This window comes from Pieris brassicae, chromosome 8 (genome assembly GCF_905147105.1).
Source record: "Pieris brassicae chromosome 8, ilPieBrab1.1, whole genome shotgun sequence".
Taxonomy (NCBI): Eukaryota; Metazoa; Arthropoda; class Insecta; order Lepidoptera; family Pieridae; genus Pieris; species Pieris brassicae.
In genome coordinates, this window is record NC_059672.1 from 6,541,380 (window position 1) to 6,562,586 (window position 21,207).

The 21,207-nt window shown below is 33.7% G+C and overlaps 2 protein-coding genes across 3 annotated transcripts; one reads left to right on the forward strand and one right to left on the reverse strand.

The window, feature by feature from the left end:
- Positions 1-193: 193 nt before the first annotated feature.
- LOC123713694 (5-methylcytosine rRNA methyltransferase NSUN4) lies at positions 194-7,394 on the forward strand. Its single transcript, XM_045667506.1, has 10 exons — positions 194-384; positions 450-636; positions 780-1,026; positions 1,221-1,399; positions 1,607-1,735; positions 2,093-2,276; positions 2,417-2,537; positions 5,158-5,282; positions 6,008-6,145; positions 7,230-7,394. The coding sequence occupies exons 1-10, from the start codon at positions 295-297 to the stop codon at positions 7,375-7,377; spliced, it is 1,548 nt and encodes a 515-aa protein (XP_045523462.1). The 5' UTR covers positions 194-294; the 3' UTR covers positions 7,378-7,394.
- A 396-nt stretch (positions 7,395-7,790) lies between these two features.
- On the reverse strand, positions 7,791-20,823 carry LOC123713716 (sialin). 2 transcript variants are annotated; one of them, XM_045667533.1, is made up of 11 exons: positions 20,545-20,823; positions 17,464-17,672; positions 14,807-14,897; positions 14,048-14,196; positions 13,554-13,701; positions 12,988-13,154; positions 12,556-12,705; positions 11,290-11,422; positions 10,131-10,286; positions 9,572-9,657; positions 7,791-9,358 (listed from the first exon to the last, which is right to left on the reverse strand). In XM_045667533.1, the coding sequence occupies exons 1-11, from the start codon at positions 20,576-20,578 to the stop codon at positions 9,176-9,178; spliced, it is 1,506 nt and encodes a 501-aa protein (XP_045523489.1). In that variant the 5' UTR covers positions 20,579-20,823; the 3' UTR covers positions 7,791-9,175. The 2 variants fall into 2 exon arrangements, with proteins under 2 accessions (XP_045523489.1, XP_045523490.1); XM_045667534.1 differs by lacking the exon at positions 20,545-20,823 and adding an exon at positions 18,487-18,883.
- Between the last annotated feature and the right edge of the window lie 384 nt (positions 20,824-21,207).

The window sequence follows — 21,207 nt, forward strand, 5'->3', positions numbered from 1 at the left end:
ATATATTTTATTGTGTAGTTTAAATATGATACGCTCCTAATCGAAAACATTTCTTATTCATACCGTAATTTAATCAAAGAATAAAAAGTAAAACCATATACATCTCCAATCTCCATATAATCTGCTCGAATAAGAGGTCAATTGTCTTATATGACAATTTACTGTATAATATAAATATTTCCAACCATAACCTCCTAATATACACAACAAATATTAATAACAGTATCGTTAAATCTTGTTATTGTCGCTTTTTTATATTTTTTAAAGTAAATTATCAATACACTGCTAATAAAAATGTTAAATGTTTTAAAGATTAATAAAAATACGTATACGTTATACCCATTAATCACTGCACAAATTCGACATAAAACCAAAACACACTGGGTATGTACTTTATTTTATTAATATTTGTTTTAATGGAATAAATTCTACTGAAACATTTATTGTAGGCGAAGCTGAAAAAGAAAACTGGACCCAAAGATAAGGCAATAAATCATTTTGATGATTTTTACGGTTCCGTTTTCGGCGATCAGTGGATCTCAATGAGGGAAGCTCTCTTTCGACGTTCAAAGTATGTTGCTGTTGTAAATAACTACGGGGATACTGAAGAAACAATGGAAGACTTATCGCACAAAGGTAATCTTTCTTAGATTTATTATAAATATTACAAAGCAAGTTAAGATTTCCAGCAAAAACAATGATTTGTTTTTTTTAGATGTATACCATTGAGTATTATTACATGAATATATGTAACATACATGTTGAATTTATTTTTTCAGGAGCACACTGTTTAAAAACATTAATGTCTGTACAACAGGAGTTTCATACAAATTATCCAATAGATCCTACTACTACACAAGAAAAAGAAAGCAATGATAATTCAATTGGAAATTACATATCAAAACTTCAGAGTGATGAAATTACTAGTATTTATCCACAAAGTCATGAACTGCCAGAAAAATTGGAACTAAAGGATACAATATTAAAAAACACAGAGGAAGTTAAAATTGAGAAAGAAAAATCAATGTAAGTGTTATAAGTTACCATATATTATTGTTTTTATAAAAGGAGTTAAGTGAACACGGACCGAACAAACAAACCGGGAAATATTATTATCCCTGCTAGAGAGAGAGGAGGGCTCACAAAATATTTTTTATTTTCCATTCCATTACGTTGCTGTTTTTTGCAATGTATATTTTATTTTTTAATTTATATTTAAGACATATATCAAAAAACTTGGATGAAGCAATAGATAAAGCAGACATAGACTATAGTCGCATCATAGATCCAGCAATGGGAATATCTTCAGAATCTTTGTACCAGTATGTGCCAGCAACAAAATTAAAGGGCATGGAAGATTTTGTCCCTGAATCCCTACATTATTCTTTCTATTCTGCCCGTAAGTATTCTGATTTATAAGTCTCAGTATGATAAGCTAAATATAGTGTGGCCCCACCAAAAATGATCATATGCCCTGCTTACAGAATGTAATATATCTAGCTGTTTTCTCTGAAAAGAGAAATGAAAAAGAAAAATGACATATCAAGTACTGTTTACTGAAGTAAATTCCATTTTCAATTTAGTTTTTATTTTAATAATTTTTCAGAGAGTGGAGATTTCCCATTGGCAATAGACCCAGAAACTGAATTTAAATTTCCAGAATATTTAAAAATTATGACATATGAAAGCGGTAGTGAAATGTATAAATTTTCTGAACCAAAGAGGTCTAAAACAGGTATGATTAAAAGTGTTTTATGCATAATAATCATTTGTAATTAAATAAACTCTTATAGCTATGAATTAAATTTTGACATCGGTTCTAAACCAAAACTTTGTTACATTAGTAATCCAAACGATTTTTTCACTACACTATATTATACATTAGTGTCAATGTGAAGAGTATCTATTTGTAAAATAATAATACCTAAAACTATAATTTCAAAATAAGACATATATTTCCCTTTAAGACAAGATTTTATGTTATGTTTTATTAAACAATTTACATTTCTTGAACTTGTGAGTGCTTTACAGTTATCGTCAACAAAAGACGGCCTCATCAAATTTACTATTTATACAATTACTTTTATTTCAGGTGTATTCAATTACTACCCACTAGATGGTAGTAGTGTGCTGCCTGTATTGGCATTGTGTCTTCAACAAGCAGATAGAGTATTAGATTTGTGTGCAGCACCAGGAGGCAAATCACTTATAGCATTACAGACTTTGTTACCAGATGTACTTGTCTGTAATGACAGTTCTATATCTAGATCTAATAGGTAACTGTATTGTATACTAGGAATCCAAATACACAATTATAGTATGTTTTCATAGAGAATTAATTAGTTTTCATGGAAATAACAATCCATAGCAATATTTATATTTTATTTTATACTTTTATTTTGTTTCTTTATTTCAGATTAAAAAACATATTACGCAATTACTTAATTGACTTTAGGACAAATAACAAATGGCAGGAGAGAGTTGTGTGCACTAACAAAGACGGAAGATTATTCACAGATGATATGGGATTTGATAAGGTGATTGAATTATAATTTTGTTAATGAAATAGGAACCGCTAAAGGTACTCTTGCGTCTCTTTCTGTAGAATTGTGTTTACGCTGCGATGAAAAGAGACAGATGTATTAAACAATATTTACGTTCGCAAACAGTTTTACAAGTAATTAGATATAACTTAAATACATATTTGTTTATTAATTTTATGACTGCGCCATTTGAACTAAATTTCTAGCCCTATTTAAATTAAAATATTATTCCGTTCAGTACCGCGGCCGCTTTAGCGACACTAAAGGGTACTACTACTACTACTTTAGGGTACTCAGTGGATTCTATGTGTAAACTCTTTTTTTTGACGTTTATAGTGTACATGTAAATGAATAAATGATTTTTGACTTTGACTTTAACGACACTGAAATAGATAATCCATTACTCCTACTTAGTAGTCATGGTCAACAACAGTATGATGGGCTGTGTTGCCCTAGTTGTATCAGCGTGCGACTTTCATCCGTGTAGTCGTAGGTACGATCCCGGCTGTGCAATGGATTTTATTTCTATGCGCGCATTTAACATTAGCTCGAACGGTGAAGGAAACATCGTGAGGAAACGGACTTGCCTTAGACCCAAAAAGTCGACGGCGTGCGTCAGGCACAGAAGGGTGATTGCCTTGCCTATTCGATTAAAAAAAATTATCATGAAACAGATACAGAAATTTGAGGTCCAGGCATCTAATAGGCAAGTAGGTGATATAAGCATCCTGTGCCTGACACACGCCGTCGACTTTTTAGGCCTGAGGCAAGCCGGTTTCCTCGCTAATGTTAAATGCGGGGGATCGAACCTGCGACTAAAAATTACGACGGAAGAGTACGTGTACTGTACGTGCACGCAATCCCAATTTCTAAACTAAAGAACGAATTTTTTGAAAGTTCGTATGCATGATGCCGACAGTCGAGATTATTGTGGGCTTGTAATAAAGCGACCAAAGAACGTACACAACTGCGCAGTTTTTACTAATTTTTGCATCTTAAAAAGTACTTTATTACGCAATCGTTGTCATTATTGAGAGAGAGTGTAATGCTATGTAGAGTATATTATTGTATGAAAGACAAGCTTAACCAACCAAAGCCAATTGATTGGATTTCGACGCTTTAGTGACTTTGTCATTAAATCAAGGGACGTCATATGGAGTTTACAATGTATATATTAGGTCCTTACATATGAAATTGGCGTTTTGTATGGGAGGAACAAAAAGTCGAATATTTTTAAATATAATATATTTAATTAATCAAAGTATGAACCATTGTTTTCTATGCACTTTTGCCATCTCATAGGTAGTTCATTGATCCCTTTACTAAAAAAACCAGTCGGACGGGACTCAATAAAATCTGTGAAGGCGATTTGGACTGCCCCTTCAGAGTTAAATTTTTTCCCTTGCAAGAAGTTGTCCAAATTTCTAAAAAAATGGTAATCTGTTGGAGCAAGGTCCGGGGAGTACGGAGGATGTATTAGATATTCCAATTAAAGCTCTTTGGTAACTGTCTGTTGTGCAGTGTGTGGTCTAGCGTTGTCGTGAAGTTGCATTGGCGTGGAGCGATTGACCAGCCTAGGTTGTTTAGCCGCTAGCTTTTCCATCATGGTTTGCAATTGCTGACAATAGACATCAGCCGTAATCTAATAAATCTACCCAGAAGATTTGAGAAAACTGCAATGAACAATACCGGCACTAGTCCACCAAACGCTTACAAGTAACTTTTTTGGGGTTAATTTTCGCTTGGGGTAGGATTTGGCTGGCTGGCCAGGATCCAACCATTGCGCTGAGCCCTTCCGATTATCGTAAAGAATCCATTTTTCATCACAGATAATGATTTGGTTTAAAATACGTTCATTATTGTTCAGTAATGTAACGCAGCAGTCGACGCGCGTTTGCGGGTTTGCTTCAGTCAATTCGTGAGGTACCCACCTTTCAAGCTTTTTAATCTTCCCAATTTGCTTCGAGTGAATTAAAACAGTTTTATCACTAACACCGCAGCCTGCAGCTAACTCGGACGTGGTTTGCGATGGATCCGCTTCCACAATAGCCTTCAATACTTCATTATCAACTTGGGTCTCAGGCAGTCCACGGGGCTTGTTCTGCAGCTTGAAATTTCCAGAACGAAAACGTTGGAACCAAAAACGAACTGTGTTTTCTTTTGCAACATGACCGCCATACACATCATTCACCCTTCACCCACTAGTGCCACGGCGGAACTCGTACTCGTAAATAATGCGATACTTTAAGTTTTCCATTTTATAAAATGAGTGACGCAAACAGAAAAAAAACAGAGGAAAAAACAAATGAATGACGATCATCGAAGCACAAATACAGCAATACAATAGAGTAAATAGCTGTACAAATTTGAATTTGGAATTCCTCACCAAAGAGAACATCGTGATTAAAGTGGCCAGTACGTAATACGCCTTTCATATGTAAGGACGTGATATATATATCTTCTGTGCGTACATTTGTAGAGGCTTGCCTGATTTTGATGTCATTTTTGTGTTTTCGAGTACATTCGAGAATGATTTTAATGTTTTTTAGCGTTTACAGGACATTATGTGGGGTCAGCTAGTATTATAATGTATTTATTATAATTGTGTTTTTAGGTTTTAGTAGATGTTCCGTGTACAACGGACAGACATTCTTTGAATGAGGATGATAATAATATATTCAGACCGGATAGGATAAGAGAGAGATTGAGGATACCGGAGTTACAGTCGCAACTACTTGTGTAAGTTTAAAAGTATTCTATTTAATAATAATAATTTATTTACAAGAACATGGTACAATGACGTGCAAATTTGTGTCGTTGTGTTGTCCTAGTGGCTTCAGCGTGGGACTTTCATCCGTCGTAATCTTCAGTCGCAGGTTCGACCCCGGCTGCGCAACCCACTTTCTTTCTATGTGTGAATTTAACATTCGCGAGGAAACCGGCTTAATAATTCCCCTTAGTAATTTTTATTTAATGGCAATACTTATATCCATGGCAGCGACGCCGGCTAAGAAAAGTATGTGGCACTGTAGAAGGGGAGCTCTTTGATATTGTTACGAAGACGGGTCGACTGCAATGTTTCAATGATAAAGTGCGAATAAAGTGATTACAAGTGATAAAGTGAAGTGTGCATAAGTGAAGTAATAAGTTATTGTTTTTGTTTGTGTAATTAGTGCATCTCTGCGATTAATTTGTGCCCATAAATTCCTCATTAATTTTTCAAGAATTAAACCTTTGAAGAAATCTACGGCATTTTCTATCCGATCCCCTAGCTCGTAACAATATATAAGGTGAAGTGGGTTGTAGTAGGCCTTATCGTATCTGGACCAAACCACCAAAAGACAAGACAAGTTGCCGTAATTGAAGGGAAGGGATCGTAGCAATTGGAAATCTGTGGAAACCTATCCCTTCGGGAAAAAGGCGTGAAAATATTATTGTTTATATTTAGCGTTATATATTTTTAGGAATGCCCTACGGCTGGTACGTGTGGGCGGAGCGGTTGTATATTCGACGTGTTCCCTAAGTCCCATACAAAACGACGGTGTTGTGCATTTAGCTCTCAAACAGGCATTTGTTGGTGATAATATAGTCGCTGTTGTCAAGTAAGTATTTTTAAGTTTTAATAAACTTTATGTAGGTATAAACGACAACGAAATAATAGATAAAAAATATAGACAAAATTGAGTAATATAGTGTATATGTCGCAGCCAACTAGCTTAATAAGCCGTTCAATTAACAGCCTAGACTTTTAACTAAACGGCGCGTTTAACTAGCGGCCTGAAAGATTTTCAGCCGTAGCGTTTGTTACATTTCATAAACTGGCTGGCTAATGCTTAGGCCATTCGTACGATAACAATCAATATTTGGCATAAATAAAAATATAAAAAATATTTATTTTAAAATTAAAGTGCTTAAGTCAATTCACATTATTATTGTCACTACACTCTTCCATTGTACTTGTTGTTTTTCATGTAAATTTGGAAAACACCATCAAAGTTTTGGTTTGCCGACGCCATATTGACAGTTTGAAGAGTTTCGTTTCGAGTTTGTGAGTGGCAGAAAGTGGAACTAAATTTAAATTAACAGTCAACAGACTAGACACGTAATGAAACGTCATCGATCAATGTCATGTGATTAGCTGTTCGATCAACTGGCTCGATCTCTTCTCTCTATCTTTCAGGCCGATACTTAAACGGCGTTGTTTAGTTTAGGGGCTAGGCTATTAATTGAACGGCATATATACGAGGAAGATGTACTAATAATTTGCCCGTCTTTGCGTGTATGGGAATGTGAAATGTATTGGTGTGCGTGTTTATGTTGTCTTAAAAATTCATTCAATTGTTGTTTCGATTTGATAATACGCGTTGAGAGTAAGTCGAGACTCGCATAGTCTTTATATAAATTTACAATACGTATGTTTGACAAAACTGCTAAGTATGACGGGTTTTATAATCGGGTATATTTAAGTTAAATATATTGTTCCATAAACCATTTGTCTGATTTTTATTTATATATATATATTTCGCTTCTCTTAGAAAATGGTGACTTTATACGCTATAGAAATCATTTTTTTATTTTTATACTATGCCTTTTTTTAAATCTTTGTCGTGATTTTGTAGTCCTTACCTCAAACGGTATATTAATAATTGTATTTAAGGCGGACCTTGACCTACGTTTTTTTTTCAGAGACATGACAGTACCCTTCAGCAGTCTTAGTAGCACATTGATGCTTGGCCAAGGAAGCGCGAAGCCGAAGTACGGTCAACTTGTTGTTCCACATATTGATGCCAACTTCGGACCCGCCTATATCGCCAGACTCGTTAGAGTTAAATAGTAACAAAATTTAAATTACCCAATTTGTTTCATTTATCAAATGTCGTTTCGTAATCGAAAACGTCAAAAACGATTCGGTCTTTTTTTATTCGATATTTAAAAATAATATCTTAAAATTACAACAGGTCAAATGTCAAATACCGAAAGTGAAGAATTGTGTCATCGAGATTTTATTTTAAAAATCCGAATCACGCTTAAAACACCATCAACCTAACTTTGGAAATTGGCGGTGATTTAGTTTATCTCATGAAAATCGTAATTGCTTATTTTTTACCGACCGCACTTGAACCCGAGACCTCATTCTACATTCAAATGCTAGACTAAATATCACTTATGTAGCATGATCTCGAATACCACCAAGCAACAAAGTTTACTAGACTGAAATACAGACGTATGAAAAATGAAAGTCACGTGAGACGTAAAAAAAGCTTTTATTAGCAAAAAATATTACAAAATATAATCTCTAAGTACTTGAGTCAAAATGCCTTTGGCGATAGCAGTCGATTTATCAATAACTTAAATACTACATACACATATTGTACGGTTATTGGTTCAGGGTGATGCTTTAAATAATAAACTAAATATGAAGAGTCTGCGTAGATTTTCCTGTGCTTATAAATCTAAGAGCCTGAGTGAGCAAAATGTACAGCCTTGACTCACACTTACATTTTATTTATGCTTGAGGTAATTTTTTAAACGTATGATATTTTTTCCGGAATTCAAACTCACAAGTAGTAACTATATAATAATTCTTGGGCTAATTAGATACTGTTTTGTCACCCTCGTGAAAATATTGAACTATTTGTGATTTATGATTTTTTATGATTCTGAATTTAAGTGTGTTATAGTCTTTTTAAAAAATATACTAACAATATCTAGAACTAGATGATAGCAAATCAATATAAATTATTAAAGTAACGTATATTACAAATAAATATATAGTAAGTACAAAGTCCCTTGAATAGAGACCTCGACAGAACAAAAGACCGCGCTGCCGCCCACCGAGTAGTTTCACTGACGATACCGCCAAGACGATTGGCTCCTAGCGGATACAGAGAAGCCAATGCAGTGCGTACTAGAGACAAATAAAGGAGGCCTACGTCCAGAAATGGACAAAATAAAGAGGCCGATGATGATGATATACATTATACACAGTTGCTTACAGTTAAAAATATATCAATTTTTTAATACAAAATCAAAGATTTAATCATTTCAGCCATCACTTCTTGACACACATTATGTACATATATGCTAAGTACCTATTATATAATATATATAGCTGTAGAAAGCTAGACTTAAGTTATACCACCTAATAAACTAATTTAATTTCTAAAGTCTGCTTCGATTTAAAGCTTATAATGGCACATGGTTACTTGTGCCTATAAAATCAATTGAAATATGTATGTTATTATGTCGTACAATGTTATCTTGATAACATAAAAGATAAATAGTATGTAAATTTAATTTAGAAAATTATTTCTGAACAAAACATGAAATATTTCTAATGTTTACAGAGCGTTGTAGTGAGATTAAAAATAGCTTGAAGGCTTATTATTTATGCGTAAATTCATTGATTGTAGCCTTAGCGTGGAAATGTCTCAAACTGAGGCTAAATAAATAATTACGGCTACAATTTAATAATACAATAAATATTGCTTTACATTTTTAGTAATATTATCTTCATAGCCTTCTGCCTTCCAAATTTAAAAAGCTAGGGTAGCTTTGACACCGAACCACAAGAGAATATTAAGCCGAAACGACAAACTAAGCAACACTAAAGACATTTCAATAGGCATAGTCTAGACATTTGTTCTTTCATCCACATTAAGAGGCCTTTCTTCAGGGTTACTATCGGTTTTGTTGTCATTTAAATTATTCCAAGGTTGCTCCTCACCAGAACCGAATATAGAATAAATTATAATTTCTATTATGTATAGGCCTATTGTGACGAAGAAAATTATGCGCCATGCGGATATTGTTTGCTGAAAAAAAATTTAAGAATTCTTTTAAAAAGGAATTATCTAAAAATTGCCTCACTATTATAATCTGTGATTAAAAAGACAACTCGAAACTATAATAAGTATAAGTCATACATTATTTAGTATACAAGAACATGATACTAATTTTAAATGCCTCCGTTTAAAAATGGTACGTATAAATTAGGAAAACCTGGGATAAAATTAAGGTTTACTTACATTTCCATGTGTCAACACCCCTACAAAAATTGGTACGACGATTCCGGGAATCGTAGCCACTGTGTTGGTAATTGCCACTAGAGTACCTGTAAAAACCGTCAACCGAAATTTATTACTTGAAATAGTTACGATTCGTTTTCATATGTCAGACGTCTTACTTTGACCTTGATATTCGTCCATCAATTTTCCAAACCAACATTTCATTCTTTTTAATTTAATAAAAAATATATAGTGCGTAAAGTTCAGAAGAAAAACCAAATCACTAAATTTTTTATATGTATTACAAACGGGCCTCATCTGACGTTAAGTGATACCGCCGCCCATAGACACTCACATCGCCAGAAGGCTTGCAAGTTGCCAACCATTTAAGAATAGTTACGAATCTATTGAATACAAAGAAAGGGAAAGAATACCGTTTCCATGACGCGAACGTAATAAGATGGTTCCGCCAAATACGTTGGCTAGTGTAGAAGTCATGTTAACTTTATTCCCACTAAAAGTACATGTTCGAAATTTTCACCTTGCAAAACTAGTTTAATTACGACGTAGATTAACTCACCCGCAAAGTTAGGTGCAATATCGATATGGTTAGATAAAAATCCACAAAACATTCCTCCTATACAGGTAACACCGATCGCCATGAGCGCGACCGCTGCCGCGCGGTTGCATCCGATGTAGCATACTGCGAGCAGACAGGACGCTGGCACCACTGATGCTGGATAAATTACAAAAATATTTATGTATCAACAATTAAAATATCACAAAAACAAGCTATATAAAAAATACAAGTTATAATTATAGACGTGTCTTTGAATGGATTAAAAAGATTTTTTTCTTAGAAAAGTATGAGTAACGCCACTAAAATAAAAAGAAATACAGGTCTCGATAATGTAAACACAGCCAGTTGGAATTCATACTTAAAAGACAAAACAATTAGGATTATTTTAAAACGCGCTTGAAAGCAGTAAGAGCCCAAAAACATATCAACATCGAAAAAGTGAGTGTTATAGGAATTAGACATTTTAAGTATGTATTTGGGTGTAAAAGAACTTGAAATGCAATATATCAAGAACAACGTAATAATCCTAATTTATCGTAAGGATGTTTGCCACTATTTGTAAGTAAATAAACCGCAATCATGGTACCATATGGTTTTAGCAGCGGACATTACAAGACCTACTGAGCTCCAACAAAAAAATCCAATTTCACTATAAATTCTAAAAACCTCATCGGGGACGTGATTTTTTTTATTTTTAGGCCGATGGGGAATGGGTTTACATTTCTAAGTCTGTCGCATTGCTCTTAAATAGTCAGCCTTTTGTGAAATGCAAAATATAAAAAAATAACTGTAACATTGAGTCCTAATTTATCGTAAGGATGTTTACCACAATTTGTAAGGAAATAAACCGCAATCATGCATTAAGGTCGAGAATTGCTTCGTTAAATGTTCCTTAATTTACCCCAATGACAGGGTACCATATGTATGGTCTTAGCAGAGGATATTACAAGACTATTACCTACTGACCTCCAACTGTAAAAATCCTATTTCACTATCAATTCTAAAAACCTGTGACTAATTTTTTTTGAGGCCACGGTGGAGTGGGGCTAACATATCTAATCCTGTAGCATTACTTTTAAAAAGTCAGGCTTTTGTGAATCTGCAACTATTGTGTCTCCGTAAACCTTGAGTTATATTAATAATTTTTAGTATGTCTTACCGAATAGTGTTCCAATCTTCCTAGCTGTCGTTGTTGTGATGAAGTTCCTTCCCCGCAACCAATCCAAAGTCTTACTGAGAGCCATGCTAAAGAACCATAGTGATAGGAATGGAAGTGCCGTTGTAACTGCATTCTGAAATTGATTTTCAGAAGTTAACTACACGATTATATCTGATTCTCTAGTCAACAAAAATAGAAATCCAATTAATGCATTCAGGCTTTGGAAATCAAAATAGCTTCAAAATAACTTTATTCATATAGGTAACCAACTACACTTATGAACGTCAACGGAAAAGACGTTAAATTGATTCTATATATACATTTACTACCAGTTCGCAAGTCAAGGGCGTAGAGAGGGCAAGAAGAACTGTCAAGAACCTCTCCGCCACTCCACTAATCGCCAAGTTTTGAGACATACACATTGTTTGAACTAGAGCAAATCAATCCCAATGATTAGGATCATTATAATATTCGTCAAATTTTTAAAAAGGTTTATTGATTAATTTACGTTTACGAGAGCTTTGAATTTATTTAGTGAAGAAGTTGGATCATAGGATTTGCGAGTAGCTTCAATTTAACCTACGTTCAAGTTTAAGTTCACCAACGAGAGGGAATCTTGTCTTTGTCTTTGACAAGATTCCCTCGTCTCGTCATCCTCGTCATCGTCCTTAAAATATACGACGTAAACAAAGTTGGTGGAGGAAAATGATCTGCGCCAGTTCTTACTATACAGCTGACCACGATACTCAGACTTAGAGACAGAGAGAGAGTAATGATTTGATATGAAAGTATATCAGTAGTTAAGTAACACATTGCAATACATTCTTGTGCCAGTAATCTCTTCTACTTCTACTTAGTTTATCTGCAGCGATGACCGCAGCCCTCCTAGGAGTTGAGAGAAGTACAACGATATTAAATACAAAAACAGTGGGATCGCTGAGGATCCTAGAGGATGCCAAAAAAGGGCAGTTGACGTAGACTATGGACACCCATTTTAGTGGATGTGTTGCCGGTCTTTGAGAGTATGCTCTTTTTTTTAACAGAAGACCTCCTATTGGGATTCGATTCTACAAGTCGCTAGTTCGTAAAAGAAAATGTGGAGTGGACCTTGAAATACTGCGGAAGGTTATGAAACGGGCCATCAACCCAAACAACTCTTCAAAATATTTAAAAACATATCATAGGAGTGTGTGTGTGTGTAATGGAAACCTACAAAGATTGATTCAGAAATGAGACTTACTTCTAGTTTAATGCAATTTCTCTCACCTCAGTCATATTGAACTTTAGTACTTGCTTCATGTAGAAGGGAAGTTCGATAAGCAGCATGTACCAGCCCCAGTTTGAACAAGCATGAGCGACGACGATCGCCATGAACGGACCAGATGTGAAGACTTTTCTCCATGGGACCGGCATGTTCTGAAAAGAAAGGATTATGGTGAGGAGAAAATTAATTATTTGATTCTCTTATTTACTTTTTTACACATATAACCCACACATTGTCTATGCTTGAAACGCATTTTCGAGGATTCCTACAAAAAATGTATCGATTTATGTAATACTATTATGTTTGAGAGCTTTTCTTACTTTTGCTGATTAGATGGGATATAGAGAGGGGGGGATATATATTCCAGTACATCTGTTTACTTCAACGGCCCCCAGAAAATCATGTTTTTTGTCTTGGCTAGTTACTTTAGTTACCTTATGCGAGTGGTCATCAGATTTTCCTCCAAGAGAAGTGATAATCAGATCTCTCTCCTCTTGGCTTATAAGTGGCTGCTCATCTGGTGAGTCTTTAATGAGGAAGATCCATAGAACACACCAGAGAGACGACAGACCTCCCATCACGTAGAACACGCTTTCCCAGCCTAAAAAGTATTTCACCGTTAACATCAATAAAAACATTTACATTCATTATGAAAAATCTGAAAGAAAAAAATGTCCCTAGTTTTAAACAAACATCAACATATACTCATACTGGTACCGACTTCAAAAAACAAAAAAGGTTATCGGTTCAAGCATAGCTCCACCGTCCGTGGCCCAATCTGGATCTAGGTCTTAAATGATTAGGATTTGCAGCGAATAGGACGTACTTATATAACTTTGTTTTTTTGACAGCGTCATTCGAAAAATCGTTTGTTTTGCTACCACGTGTGAATTACACACATGTTTTTTTTTACTTTTTAGTGCAATTTGAAGTCGGTTAATTGTTTTTGAATGTTTTTTAAAGAACGTTATAAAATGAAATAGGTATAAAATAACTTTACCAAGAGTAGCTGTAAGAACTCCGGCCATTAGCATGGAGATGACAGTTCCGAGTGAAGTTCCCGCGTACACAAGAGACGCCATGACACTCCGCTCAGCTGGCGGAGCCCATTTTGAGAGCAACACATGCATCGCTGGGAACGTTACGCCCTGAAATAATAACGTTTGTTATGGATTTCCGAAGCTCGGTGGTTAAAACACATGAAAGATGGACATGTATGTATAAAAGACTAAGCTGTTTGCTTCAATTAGAAACGAAGCGCCATATTGCTTGCGTAGGATACAGAAAATTAAATAAACCTTTATAGATCTAACGGTTTACTCTTGCTCACCACTTGTACGACGGTTTTGGTTTCCGAGGTTCCTTGTCCCACCTGAACCGTTCGACAACCAGGGTTTCAGAAAAATATAAACTTTTTTAAAAGTGTAGCCAACACAACCAAGCTTTAAACAATTATATATATATATATTAAAAAAATATTGAAAATATAATTACCCCACCAATACCTTCACCAACTCTCATTATGATAGCTGCAATGTAATGAGCTTCAGCCATCACCGGCGTTAATACTGTACATACTACATTGATGGTCACGCTAAAGAACATCACCCATTTCGCAGAAAACAATTCTGCAACTCGCCCTCCTGGAAATTGGTATATTTACTTTAATATTACAGCTAGCTTGCCTAGCAGCCTTGCCTTGGCTAGATGCACAATGGAACTTCGATAGAACTTAATAATAGAATACTAAAATTTTACAACAGTAAAGGTTCCGACAAGCAATCTCGAATTTTGTCCCAAGAAACATCTTTTAATATACCTAGTTGAAAATACCTGATCCCAAAATATCTCGACACGGTCGAAGATTGTTTTTATTTTAATAATACCGTATACAAAGCTATTTTGTAACAATACCAATTAAAACACTGTGAGACCTCCGCAGACATATAGACATGGGCGTCAACCGCTCTTAACAAAACTCAAATTGGGAGTTACGGAAAGGTGTTGTATACTTAAATTTCAATACAGTAAAAAGTGATACAAAGAGGTGACCAGTGAACTTTCAGATTTTAGATTCCGTCTGTTAATCACAAATGACCCCAAAGCTAAGGTCACTAGCAGTGTACCCTCACCCTCGATAGTATATAAGTGTTGGAATTGTCACCAATATCAATTCCAATTGAGTTTCAGAGAGAAGCCTAAAATGTGGTTTGGATTAGCAAAATTTACGATCATAGGTAACGCAGTACTTACCAGGAATTTGCGAAACAAAATATCCCCAGAAATAACAACTGAGGACAATGCCCTGAACTTCGGACGACCACAGGAATGGACCATCTACATCCTAAATAGATAAACAAAAATTTCAATAGATTTTTTATGTTATCATTTATTTTCAACACACAAATATACAGTATTTACAATTATAATATCTATTTAATGAAAAACTCCTTAAAGCACACACACATGCACACACACATGCACACAGTATAACGTTTCTTTTCATATACAAACAGAAAACCTAGGCGTGGGGCTATGTATAGAAAATTAATTACCAAATTTTTTTAAATGTATCTGTTTCATAAGCGACTGAGAAGTCAGAAGTTATCAATTAATTATAATTTTAAATACTTTTTAGATTAATGTTTTGAATTTTTTGTGAAACCAGATGCCGTACGTCTTAGAGGCTTCATTAAAAAGCTCTTAAAAGCCAACCTAATTGAAGGCGTTCCTGGGCAGTAAGGACTTCTTTTTAAGTCCCGCCTGTTAGATTGCCGCTATACTAAGAAAATCACGTACGCATTTGTAAACGTATGGCCATTTTAGATCAAAGTTAATATGCTCAATTTTAAATCTCTTAATAAGAATTAAAATCGAAACTTTGATAAATTAAACACAAGTTAAATTTGAAAGCATCGTTTGGTTTAATTTATTCAATTGATATTATTGTCGTTAAATCGGACCGATTGACGTAGAGTCATAAACTCTATTTAGAGATTTGGAATGAGGACGCGTCAAACAAAAAGTATAATAACAAAAATAATAATCACATACAGTTTTAAAAGATTTCAATTAATTAATATATTAATTGAAGTGGTCAATTAGGTATGAGGGAGTGCAATTATTTAATCAATTACCGTCTAAAATTAGCAATATTAGCGTATTTAACAAATTCAAAAGAGCGTTAAAGATACTAGAGACTAAAATTGGGTACGTGTATCTCGCTCGTATATACATAATATTAAGTTTCTCATGTAGTTAAAATACAACTTTGTAATGATAAATAATGTTCTTTAAACAATAAAATACAAGAAATGTCGACGAATCTTCAATATCTCTATATTTAATTAGAAAAAAATCTACATATAGGTCACCTATTTTTAACCATTTGTTGAAAATTCACGTGTGTGCGTATTTATTCGCGAATATTGGAATCGTCCCAAAATAACGCAGTTTAATCTGACCTGTGGCAAGGTTAAACTTATTAATGTTTTATGTCCTTAAATAAACAATTCCAGGACGGTAATAAAAGGGCTTATGACTGATCTGATTTTACTAATGCTTTGTGTATTTATACAGGACAGGTTTTTGGAGTAGACACTCTTGGACACAGGCGCTAATTAAGGATTTATGTAGGCGCTTGGTACATAGTACCAGTGATGATGTGATCCTCACTCAAGAAATACAGCGAGGAAATGCTGCCAGCAATACAGGTATACTGCCACAGAAACTTAACTTTTTAATTTATTTCAGTTTTCTATTTATCCATTTTAAATTATTATTATTTAGTAGGTTAAGAATGAATCAGTGGCGCTACAACCTCTTTAGGTCTGGGCCTCAGATTTTTGATCATTTGTCAATCTAATAGGCTAGACTTTTTGGGTTTAAGGGAAGCCAGTTTCGTTATTTTCCTTCACCGTTAGAGCGAATGTAAAATACGCACATAGAAAGAAAGTCCATTGCTGCACAGCCGGGGTTCGAACCTACGACCTTATGGCTGAAAACACTAGGCCAAACTGCTTTTAGTAGGTTAAGAGTGTAATATAAATTAGTCTATATGAGATTGTGTCTGTAGTTATTCCTTACCGATTAGTTGCTTTTATTCTCATTGTATTCGATAGCTTACACGCATAGATGACATAGTGACATAGGTAGTTGTTGTTTTGTTATACAACAAACCGGTAGGAAACACACATTGCCAGAGGGCCAAGTGCTTTTCTTGTCGCTAAGTCAAATTGGTCCAGAAATACTTAAGCTTGTCAGATGACTATTATAAATATAAGAGTGTTTTTCAAGTTTATTTTAAGTTCTTGGAAATGTGTTTGTCAGTGATATCGTGTATTGTTTATAAATTATATTTATTAACTAATTAGCCTAATTAGATATCAGAAAGTATCAACATAAAAATGACTAAAGCTTGAAAAACAACAATATATATTTATAAAATTTAATTAGTTTTTGTTAAAAACTTAAATATTTTATTTTTTATATATATTTAAGAATTTTATATAATTCACAGTTAAATACTATTATGGTTAACGTATTTTGGAAAAAACCGAAGGCCCTTAGAAGTCAAACACTTGTAAATTAATCTCATGTCTTGTGTTTTATATGTATAATTTATAACAATTAAAAATATATATATTGTAACAATTTAAAATTAAGAACTTTTGTTCATGTAAAAAAATACAAAGATGCAAGGAACGAAAAAGGTATCAAATACATATCTTTCCGTCTTTATCCTTCTGTGTAACTTTATTATTGTTTAGCTTATAAGCTCGTCCAAAACACACACGCCACTTTGACAAAAAAAAATCCTAGAGGCCCTGTTTCCCAGCGAAACAAAAATTACGAAACAAAAACACATTCACAAACACAGGATGGATGAAACGAATTGAAGAATGACTTACCTTGCTACTAGTTGAATTACTCGTGGGTTGACACTCTAGCTCCGAAGGTTGGGAAGCAGTTTCATGTGGTTCATCGTGAGAAGCCAATTTTATAGCAGTATGGTTTAACATACCAACCATAGCCACAGATAAGTTGACTTTCAGACCATACACTATGGCCATTCCTATAGATCCCAGGATGGCTAAAATATACCGTGCCGGGATGACACCTGAAAACATTTCTTCATATAATGCTTTTATTTTTTTTTAAGTATAATAAATTATTTAACAAAAAATAATAAACACCAAAAAGTATTTAATAACAATATTATTTATTGTTTTTATGTGCATCGTCTTTGTAAAAGAATGAAATAGGTATATTAATTATTAATTAGTTAATTTATATAAAAGTAAGAAGATTTTTTGAAAGTCTAGTCATAATAGGCACGACGAAAGATCGTGAAATCGTGTTCATATATTATTTCATACATATATTATTTACGAAAAATCTTTTATTTCGGTAATAAACAAAAGTTAAACGAAATTTAAAGCCAAAAAAGAAAGTAAACGATTATACAATCGTAGTACTTCCGATTAGTCATAAAAATGTATTATGAGATATTGATCGGAATAATCGTTACGCATATTGATTTTGACTCCTCAACCATACAGATCAGTTCACGGACGCAGGAGCTATGCTGAAAAACGACTTCGGTTAGGAATTCCAAATTTATTTTTACGGCTATTAACTCGTGCATTTGTTTTTCGAAAACCATGATTCATTTCATTTTCCCGTTTTAATAATTTTGCGTCACACTATTTATAAAGTGGGAAGCGTAAAATATCGCGTTATTTACGAGTACGAGTTCCATTGTGGCACCTGTGCCCGGAGACCAAAGTTGATAACGAAGAATTGAAGGCTCAAAGTTAAGTTAGCTGCAAGTGCAGTGTGTAGTGCAGTGATAAAACTGTATTATTTCACTTAAATTGGGAAGCTTGAAAGTTACCTCACAAAATTAAAGGGATTTTAATTCGAATTCTTACCTGTAATGAAAAGTGGATCCTGACGATAAGTACCAAGACAATTCGTGCCCCAAGTCAAAATTGACTCCGAAAACGTAACTTGTGAGCGTTTGGCGGATTAGTGCCACCGTCGTTCACTATAACTTTATTAAATCTGCCTAGACTAAAAACTAGCTGCTAAACAACCAAGGCTGGTCAATCGCTAGACCACACACTGCACAACAGACTGCTTCCAAATAAAAGAGGCTTCAAATGCAATGTCTAAGATATCCACCGTATTCTTATTGCAAGGTGCACCGCATTCTTATTATATATCCTTCTTGCAAGGTGACAAATTCACCTCTAATGGGGCAGTCGAAACCGCCTTCAAAGATTTTAATGATTCCTGTCCCAAAAGTTTATTTTAGTAAAGGGATCAAAGTACCCATAAGATGGAAAAAGTGCATAGAGATCAATGGTACATACTTTAATTAATTAAATATATTCTATTTTTAAAAAAACTACTTTTTCTTTCTTCCATAGACAACGCCAATTTCATATGTAAGGACCGTTAGGCCCATTACAGGTCGAGCAGCGGGCTTAATGTCTATTAAGAATAACTATAAATTACGCAAGAGCGTTGATCTATTTATATTGTATGTATCGTGTATCTCGTATAATCTTTTACGTGTAAATTACATCACTTTTCTTTGTAATGAAATAAGCAAACAGTGTGATTCATATACATCAATTGCACAATGCTTCCATGACATACCTTTAACGTCCTTCGGAGCCGTAGAGGACACACAGTCGATATTTAAAGGTCATTGAACTTGATCTATACGTAGCTTGTCTCTTTATTTTTCGTAATATAGTAACCAATTTCCTTTAAAACCGTCTTAAGCTAACTTAATATTTAGAACCGATTTAAAAAATCTTTCATCCCCTTCATTATATAGATAGGTATACTTTAATCCTTTTTTATTATATAAAGTCGGAAACGGACACAAATATGTTGTACGCTCTTTTCTTGAAGGACCCAAATACAAATGTGACAAGACACGCTTGCGGAACGACGTGGTGATATGAATGGTTGTTTGTATTCTGCCTAGAAGTTCGATGGTAAAACTTACCTCAGGTATTAATCAGAACAACTCCTCTGAAAATCGACCTACTGTTGTGGAGGATTATGAGCAAGATTGTTGCATTATTATTTTATTAAATTTACAAAAAAGTTATGTTACTTTGCGTAGATGGTCACAATCTCTTAGGAGGTGATTACTGTATGTTTGTTTATAGTTAATTTCTTCACAATTTTAATAAATGATTGCTGGGAATAGCTAAGGAAATATTATGAAGACTTCCGTTTGCCACAATGTATTGGAGTACATATACGGAGCCACAATTCGCTTGAAATCCCGACAATTTCTTTCTCAGATTTTATCTTCTATTTTTTAATCTCGACTTTGATACTTATCCATACGTTATGGATACTACTAATTGCAAATAGATATAATTATTATTATATATAGATTTTAGAAGCAAGTTATATAAAATAGTTTATAATTTTAATTATTTAAAATATACTTACTTAAATCTAAAATCTACATATATATATTAAAAAAACACTCATTTTGTCTTTGCTTCAAAAAAATTGGTAATATTTTAAAGAGAGATTTAAGATACCAAATGACTTAACTAAACAATTACTTATTAGTAATAATGTAAACAATTAAAAAATAAAAGTTTACTATAGTTGAGACATCTAAGTTTCAATGATTATTTCAATCACGTTGGAATGGCTAAACTTATCGAAATTAAATTTGGCATAGATAATTCAGTCGATGCTATAAAGACTGTATAAAAATATTTTATGGGACAGAATTCGAATTACCCAGTAGAAGTTTTAGATTAAAGCTACGTAGATAGAAAATAATATTATTTTGCTTCTTATCACAGAAAACGATAAGTTATTTCCATTATACTTTTTTATATTTATGCCTGTCTCACTTAAATAAATATTTTTTTAATTAAAAACATTAATGCAATTGTTTAATATATTTTTAGTTAAATAAATGAATGTAATAACAATGAACTCACGTCCTAAAATATTTCCCTTAGCAGGCACATCCATTTTTAAAACTATAATTTCATTAAATATCTGTTATAACACTGTAAAAATTGTCTCAAAACTCGCGAGCGTTTACACTGAGATGAGCTTTTCAAATAACCAACGTGCTACGTGATACGTAGTGAGTATACGCAATGTGGTGAAATGCTCTGGTATAAGTATATATCGCACAAAAATATATTTTAATGCAATGGAGCGACGTGCATTCCGGCATGCAGTGAAATTTGGATACAAGATCGGTTTTTTAAACGTTCCCGCTTGTTCAAGGTGACCTTCAAAGCTTCGAGGAGTACCGATCAATGAAAAGGTACCATAATACAAATGCCACGCCTGTTGATTTCTCTAAGGATTTGTTATGAAAGTTTCCAAATGTACAAATGCGAAACCTCAAATGATTAATTAGATTTTTTTTAATATACAAAAATAATAGTTATAATTTTAAGAATGGTTTTTTTTTAGTTGTGGCTCATGATTATATTGAATCGATCAAAATATAGAATAATTAGTGCATGTAATGTGCTTAAAATCCCATAACAAAGTGATCAAATATTAAAAAAATTGTTGAACACAGGAGCTAACGCTTCTATCCTGCTAGAAAAATATTATAATTCAGAAGCCTTGTAATGCGTTTA

What these genes read in the sequence shown, in the direction of transcription:
- LOC123713694 (XM_045667506.1), top strand. Translation starts at nt 295, where the DNA reads ATGTTAAATGTTTTAAAGATTAATAAAAATACGTATACGTTATACCCA. An exon ending in ATTGAGAAAGAAAAATCAAT is followed by an intron (nt 1,027 to 1,220) that starts GTAAGTGTTATA and finishes TTTATATTTAAG; the next exon opens with ACATATATCAAAAAACTTGG. An exon ending in ACCAAAGAGGTCTAAAACAG is followed by an intron (nt 1,736 to 2,092) that starts GTATGATTAAAA and finishes CTTTTATTTCAG; the next exon opens with GTGTATTCAATTACTACCCA.
- LOC123713716 (XM_045667533.1), bottom strand. Translation starts at nt 20,578, where the DNA reads ATGGATGTGCCTGCTAAGGGAAATATTTTAGGAC. An exon ending in CTGATGACCACTCGCATAAG is followed by an intron (nt 12,706 to 12,987) that starts GTAACTAAAGTA and finishes CTTTCTTTTCAG; the next exon opens with AACATGCCGGTCCCATGGAG. An exon ending in GAAGATTGGAACACTATTCG is followed by an intron (nt 10,287 to 11,289) that starts GTAAGACATACT and finishes TAATTTATCCAG; the next exon opens with CATCAGTGGTGCCAGCGTCC.